The sequence below is a fragment of the Lynx canadensis genome, chromosome B3 (genome assembly GCF_007474595.2).
Source record: "Lynx canadensis isolate LIC74 chromosome B3, mLynCan4.pri.v2, whole genome shotgun sequence".
Classification (NCBI taxonomy): Eukaryota; Metazoa; Chordata; class Mammalia; order Carnivora; family Felidae; genus Lynx; species Lynx canadensis.
Window position 1 is genome coordinate 141,121,931 of NC_044308.2, and position 7,065 is coordinate 141,128,995.

Here is a 7,065-nt window from a genome sequence, read left to right on the forward strand (position 1 = left end):
GGTTCATCCAGCAGGTGTCAGAACTTCCTTCCTTTTTAAGGCTGAATAGCGGTCCGTTGTCGGGATGCCCCACGTTTTGTTCACCGACGCGGCTGTTGAGGGTCGCTCGGGTGGCTTCCACCCTTTGACTCCTGTGAATAACGCTGCCGCGAGCTTGGGTGTGCAAGTATCTGTGAGAACTTGGGTGTGCGAGTATCTGTGAGAGCCTGCTTTCGCTGTGGGGGCTTATAGACCTCCAGAGAAATTGCTGGAGCGCATGCTAATTCCCCATTTCGGTTTCTGCACACCTTTTTACATTGCCACCAAGGGGACACGAGGGTGATGCTTTCTGCACATCCTTGCCAACACCTGTGACTTTCTGCCTCTGGATTACAGCCTTCCGAACGGGCGTGAAGTGGTCCGAATCCACTCTCGGGCCTGCGTCCGAGCCTCACCGTGCACATCGTGAGGCTCGCTCGGCCAGCGTCCCCGCGAGGCTCGTTCTGTTTCCGGCTGTCGGCTGCCGTGAACCAGGCTGCGATGCACTTCTCTGTGCAAAGACTTTGTTCTGTGCATTTATTGCCTGCGGCCGGTTCCGAGCGGCGAACAGGGAGGGGGGAGACTGTAAGGCCTTGGAACAGAATTCCCAACTGCTTGGGCATCTTGCTTTGGACGTGATGGTTCCTGGATGTCTTCAACGATGAAGCCGGGGGCCGTGGGAGGAGGGTTGGGGGGGGAGGGGAGCTCCAGGCCGCTCTCTTCGCGCTTCCTTCCCTTCCTCCTTCTAAAGACTAATAGGGGGCAGTCGCTCCGTGGGGACGAGCTTGTCTTTGTCTGACCCGACAGGCTGCAGGCCGAGGTGGACGAAGTCATCGGTTCTAAGAGGCACCTTGACTGTGACGACCTGGGGAGGCTGCAGTATCTGTCCCAGGTGTGGGGGCAGGAGAGAAGCTTCTGGGCACGTGTGGGTGGTTCGTCAAGCCAGGCCTGCTGCCCCCCTGAACCATTTCCCGTGGGTGTTCTCTAACTTCACCGCCCGTGAGAACGTCCCTGGAGACTGAAAATCATTCCCGTGAGCACCTGCCCCAGACCAATGACATCAGAGTCGCTGGGGCGGGACCGGGCTCTGGTGCTGTAGTTCGGCCAGAGCCCGGAACCTCCTTCTCCTTTGGGGCCTCGGTTCCTCCTTCCGCGACAGCAGGGGTTGGACAAGAACATGAGGCTAACTTTGCAGGGGGTCTGGGACCCAGTCCTGGACGTGGGTGCGCAGTCAGCACTGCGAGCGGGAGCAAGGGTGGGTCTGGGGCACGTCGCCGGCACGTTCTGTGGGGTCTCTGACGTCTCTCCTCGTCTCCCCACGTGGCTTCTGTAGGTTCTCAAAGAGTCGCTGAGGCTGTACCCGCCAGCGTGGGGCACCTTTCGCCTGCTGGAGGAGGAGACCTTGATCGACGGGGTCCGAGTCCCCGGCAACACCCCGCTCCTGGTGCGTATGGGCCCTCTCTGCCCTCCCCCGGGGTGGCCAAGCCCTGAGGTCGGGACATCCGTGGCCCCGTTGTCGCCACTGGGATCTGTCATGAGCTTCACCGTAACTGCGTGAGGACTTTCTTCCTTTTCACCCTGTCCAGTGTGAGGTTACAGCAGACGATTCTGGAAGGGAGGCGCCCTGTGTACATCTGAGGGTGCTGAGGCTCAGAGAGGTTGGGTCACTTTCCTGAGGTCACACGGCCGGCAGGCAGTGCCCCGTTTCACAGCTGACCCCTCTCCCGCCTCCCCCCACGGAGGGTGACTATTCTCCCCCCCCCTCCTTTACTGGCCGTTTACATGCTCACTCATTTGTTCCCTCATCAGGTGTCCCTTCATGCACCATGACCTCTCAGAAACCCACCCCCAAACTAGAACTCTGTCACTGTCCTGCTTCCCTCCGGAAGCAGCCACTGTCCCGAATTTTGTGCTTACTGACCTCTCGCCTTTCCGTGTGTGTGTGTGCGTGTGTGTGTGGACACGTGTCTATCCACACGATAATATGTCCTGGGCTTGCTTTGGGACGGCGGGCCCTCACTTCTCTGCCGTGTGTAGACTGCCACCCCGTTATCCATTCTGGGTCAGCAGGCATCTCTGGGGGCTGCCCGGTTCCCCGCTCTCCCGAGCACCACGGCTGCCACTCCTGCCCGTGTGGTGGACGCACTGTGCACACGGGGGCGGGAGGGCTGGGCTGTGGGGCATCTCAACGTTCGACTCGGTAAACTAGGGCCAAAGTGGTTTCCAGAACACCCATGCCAACCCAGACGCCCACTAGCTCTGTTCCTTATCCTCCCCAACGCCGACTGTGGTCCGGCTTCTTGGTTTTGCCAATCAAGCCCAAGGAAGGTGTTTCCCTGTGGTCTTGGTTTGCAGTTTCCTGGTTACTAGTGAGGCTCGCAGCGCTGTTATCTTAACACTGTGCAGAGCTCTCTGTAAAAGTTCATTTAAACAAATTTTTTTTAATGTTTATCTATTTCTGAGAGAGACAGTGCAAGTGGGGGAGGGGCAGAGAAAGCGAGAGGGAGACATAGAATCCAAAGCAGGCTCCAGGCTCCAAGCTGTCAGCACGGAGCCTGATGCGGGGCTCAAACTCATGAATCATGAGATCGTGACCTGAGCCGAAGTCGGACGCTTAACCGGCTGAGTCTCCCCAGTGCCCCCCCCCTGTAAAAATTCATATATTAATCCTTTGTCAGGTATGCGTGTTGCAAATGTCATCTTTAGACTTGTGGCCTCTCTTTGTTAAAGTGTTTTTCATGATCCAAAGTTCTTAATTTTTCAGGGGTCTGTTCTCTTGTTTTGTCTTAGGGAACCCCACCCCCACCCCATCATGAGCTCAGCATAGTCACTTACATCGTCTTCTGGCAACATCACATGTTTCTTTTTCAAGTTAAGTCCCTATCTACGTGGAACTGAATTTGTGTATAGCGTGAGGTAGGGATCTGTATTCGTTTTCTGGGGCTGCTATTACAAAGCACCACAGAAGGGGGCGCTTCGCAGTGGAAATGTACTGTCTCACAGTCCTGGAGGCTGGGAGTCCAAGATCAAGGTGTCTGCAAGGCTGATTTCTCCCGAGGCCCCTCTCCTTGGCTTGTAGATGGCCGTCTTCTTGCCTGTCCTCACAGGGTATCTCCTCTGTGCGTGTCTGTGTCCTAATCTCCTCTTCTCATAAGGACACCAGTCATCCTGGAGTAGGGTCCACCCCAATGACTTCATTATAACTTGCCACTTTTTTATTTTTTTTAAGTTAAAAAAATTTTTTTTTTTTGAGACACACACACACACACACACACACACACACACACAGAGAATCTGAAGCAGACTCCAGTCTCTGAGCTGTCAGCATAGAGCCAGCCACAGGGCTCGACCTCATGAAACATGAGATCACGACCTGAGCCGAAGTCGGATGCTTAACCCACTGAGCCTTCCGGGTGCCCCGATTGTTGCTTTAAAGAGACTATCTCCAAATACAGTCACATTCTGTGGCTAAGACTTTAAGATAAGGATTTTAGGGGGACAAAATTCAGCCTTCCCCAGGACCTGATTTTTACTTTTACAGAGGAAAACAACATGTTCTGGTTCTATCTATTGGGCAGCCCTCTCCCCCCTCGAAGCCCTGGCTTTCCCAGGGCTCGGCCATGCCTTCTCCAGCATGTATCAAAGCTTCATGATGTGTGGGTCTTTATTCTGTGTATCTGCTCTTTTTTTTTTTTTTTTCTAACACCCCAGCACCAATACCACCAGCCTGAATGACCCAGGTGGTGGTTTAGAATGCCTTTATATCTGGCTGAGCGGGCGGGTAGCCATGTGGGCCTTGAGTGGGCAGATCCCAGCTCCAATCCCACCCCGCTCTGGCGGGCTGGCTCACCTCTGGGCCTCAGTGCCCTCCTCATAAGCTGGGGTGATGATACCTGAGTCACAGTTTACTGAGACGAGTTGAAGAACAATGGTCATCACATGTCTGGTAGATATCCCTGGCACACGGTAGGTGCCCTTTGCTGACCTCGGACACCTCTCCACCTTATTATGCTCCCACGGTTCCGGGCCCTCCCTCCGCTCTGGCTGCCCTATACTCTCAGCCCAGAGAACCAGCGGCAGAGTGGGCCCAGGGAACTCTTTGGTGCAGGAGTAATGAGACCGAGGTCGGCACCCAGGGCACCAGTTATAGGGGGCACGTATGGCCCACAGAGGCCAGGGGCACAGAACACTGCCCTCAGTCAGGAGGCAACTTGGCGCGTAGCATAAGGCCAGTGGGGCCTGCAGCTCCTTTCCCTCCCCCCTCTTCCCCCCCCCCCAACCCCGCCGCAGAAACAACCTTGTGCTGAAAAGGAACTTTGAATGACAGCTTTTAGAGATCTTGAGGAAGATGCTCTCGAAGCAGACCTGAGTTTGAATCTGTTTCGCCACTTACTTGCCCAGTGACTTCAGGCAAGCCACGAACCTCTCTCTGAGCCTCAGCTTTCCCATCTGTAAAATAGGGATAACTGTAGGCCCCCTGTAGCACGGGACCAAGCATAGGATGAGATACACACCCAGCTGGTCCTTGTTGGCACACTGGGCTGTCCCTTCCCTTGTCTTAGACACTTGCCAGGAGCCAGTGGAATCCCACACTGGCCCAGATGGGTGGGTGGAGTAGAGGTGCTCCTGATCGCCCCGTTGGGTGACCACAGTGGATCTGGGAGGTGTGAGGGTGCCTGTCCTTGGAACCAGAGACAAGCAGTTCCTCCCCCTGCAGTTCAGCACCTACGTCATGGGGCGTATGGACACATACTTCGAGGACCCACTGACTTTCAACCCCGATCGCTTCAGCCCCAAAGCACCGAAGTAAGTCCCTCTTCAAGCTGTGTGCGAGTGGAGGCCTGGTGGGAGAAGGATGGTCCCAGTGACCTGCGGGCTGGACCGCCTATGACCCCTGAGCCCACATGGCCTTCCAGATCACTGTGAGGAAGTTGCCATCCCCACTCCGCCCCCTTTTGTGGGGAGGAAATCACAGCTCAGAGAGGTAAGGTAACTTGCCCAAAGATGCACAGTCAGTAGCTGCAGAGCTGGGGTTGGAGCCCAGCTCGGACTGGTTTTAACACCCAGACTTATAACCAGTCCCTTATATTGGGAAGCTCTGGGACTCGGGCCAGGGGCTGCACCTCCCCCTGCCTTGATGGTCCTGAGAAATGGGAACACTGATGGCTCCCCCTGAAGGCTGCGTTGGGGGCAAATGCCTTAAACTACAGTGGGACGTGGCGGGGGGGGGGAGGGGAGCCAGGCCCCAGGGACCGACCACCTGTATCCAGACCCAGCCTCTGCCCAGAACTGGACATGTGACGGGCCAAGTATAGAAGTGGCAGAGAAGCCGGGGTGGGGGTGGGGGTGGGGGTGGGGGTGGGGGGTGTTGCTGTGGCTCTCCGAGCCTCAGTCCCTCCAGCTGTGAACTGGGGATAATAACAGCTCCTGCTGGAAAGCGCCAGAGGAGGATAAAATGACAAAATGCTGACGCAGAGCGGCAGAGCCAGCCCTGGATGTGTTCAGTGGGTGCAAAATCCAGTCGTGGCCCCAAGCCATGCATCTGCAAGGGATGGGTTTGTCACCCGCCGGGGCAGGACTGTCACGGGGCCGCCTCCTCCTGACAGCCCTCTCCCCGCAGGCCGAGGTTCACCTACTTCCCCTTCTCTCTGGGCCCCCGCTCCTGCATCGGACAGCAGTTTGCTCAGGTAGGAGGCCAGGGCTGGGTGGGGTCTCACCCTGGGGCCAGGAGGCCTGGCAGAGCCCGTCTCGGGGACCCGGGGGCGGGGCGCCCGCCGGGGTGAGGGAGGGCCGGGCCAGCCGGGGCCCCACCCACCGGCTGCCTTCCGGCCTCGTGCCTCCCGCCCCTCCCCACCTCTGCACGCAGATGGAGGTGAAGGTGGTCATGGCCAAGCTGCTGCAGAGGCTCGAGTTCCGGCTGGTGCCTGGACAGCGATACGGGCTGCAGGAGCAGGCCACGCTCAAGCCGCTCGACCCTGTGCTGTGCACTCTGCGGCCCCGGGGCTGGCAGCCCGCACCCCCGCCACCCTGCTGAGCGGGCCGGGGGTGGATGGGACTCCTCTGGCAAGGGCCGCACCCACACTCCTCTGCAACCCCGCTGCCATCCACCCTGTTCCCCTGCCCCCTTCCTCAGGGGCACCCTCCACGCTGGCTCCCAGCGGGCCCCCCTGCCACCCACCACCTGCTTTCCTCCTCCCCCCTCCCCCCTCCCCCTTAAGCTCCCCGTCCAGTGCTAACTCCACGCCCTTCCTGGACCACCCCCCCCCCCGCCCCCGAACCTAACTTCCAGCTGCGCCCCAGATGTGCTATCTCTTACCCCCACCTCCCTGCACAGGCCACGCCCCCTGCCACACACCCTAACTGTTGCTCATTTTTCCTAAAACCCTCTTCAGGTGTCACGTCTTCCAGGAAGCCCTCCCTGCCACCCCCGGCGGGGCCAGGGGCCCCTCCTCTGTGCTCCCTTGGTCACCTGTGCTACCTCTAACACCACACTGACCACACTGTATTGTGAGTGTCCTTTGATGTGACCAGCTGCCCTGCCAGGCTGTGAGTGCCTCGTGGGCCGGGTCTGTGTATGATTCGTCTCCGAGCCGCCCTGGCCTGGCACAGAGCCGATGCTCAAATAAATATGTGTTGACTGCATGAATGAATGGCCGGACCGGGCCAGAGCGCTCTGGCCTCAGTTTGCTCATCTGTAAAATGAGAGCAATATCGAGGCTGGTCTAAGGGCTAGCGCAGCTCCGGAAGCTTCCCTTGAAGGTGCCCAGATGGTGCCGTCTCGGGAGAAGGCCGCCCAGGTTACCAGGCGGGCTCTATGTTAGTAGAAGCCAGTTCCCTATGTTATGTGCAAGGCCACGCTCCTGGGTGCGGTGTGAGGTTGGGATTACAGACGGGGTTTTGAGAGCTTGATTTGACAGGGTCGGGGCCCTGGGGCCCGTGTGGTCTAGTCTACTCCCAACAAGGGTGCTGGGGCCCCCAGAGGGCCTCACACAGGCCAGAGCCCCCGGGACCTCTCCTGGGGACTGCTTGGTGGACCTGAGCGCCTGG

At 58.2% G+C, this 7,065-nt stretch overlaps 1 protein-coding gene across 1 annotated transcript in view; it reads left to right on the top strand.

Annotated features, from left to right (window-relative positions):
* The window catches only part of LOC115516856 (cholesterol 24-hydroxylase), a 32,353-nt gene extending 25,693 nt beyond the window's left edge, over positions 1 to 6,660 (top strand). Inside the window, exons 11-15 of the mRNA XM_030319945.1 lie at positions 826 to 910; positions 1,352 to 1,462; positions 4,736 to 4,824; positions 5,639 to 5,705; positions 5,885 to 6,660. Of these exons, the coding sequence (XP_030175805.1) occupies positions 826 to 910; positions 1,352 to 1,462; positions 4,736 to 4,824; positions 5,639 to 5,705; positions 5,885 to 6,052 (520 nt within the window). The 3' untranslated portion in view covers positions 6,053 to 6,660. The remainder of the gene's footprint in view (positions 1 to 825; positions 911 to 1,351; positions 1,463 to 4,735; positions 4,825 to 5,638; positions 5,706 to 5,884) is intronic.
* Positions 6,661 to 7,065: the final 405 nt, after the last annotated feature.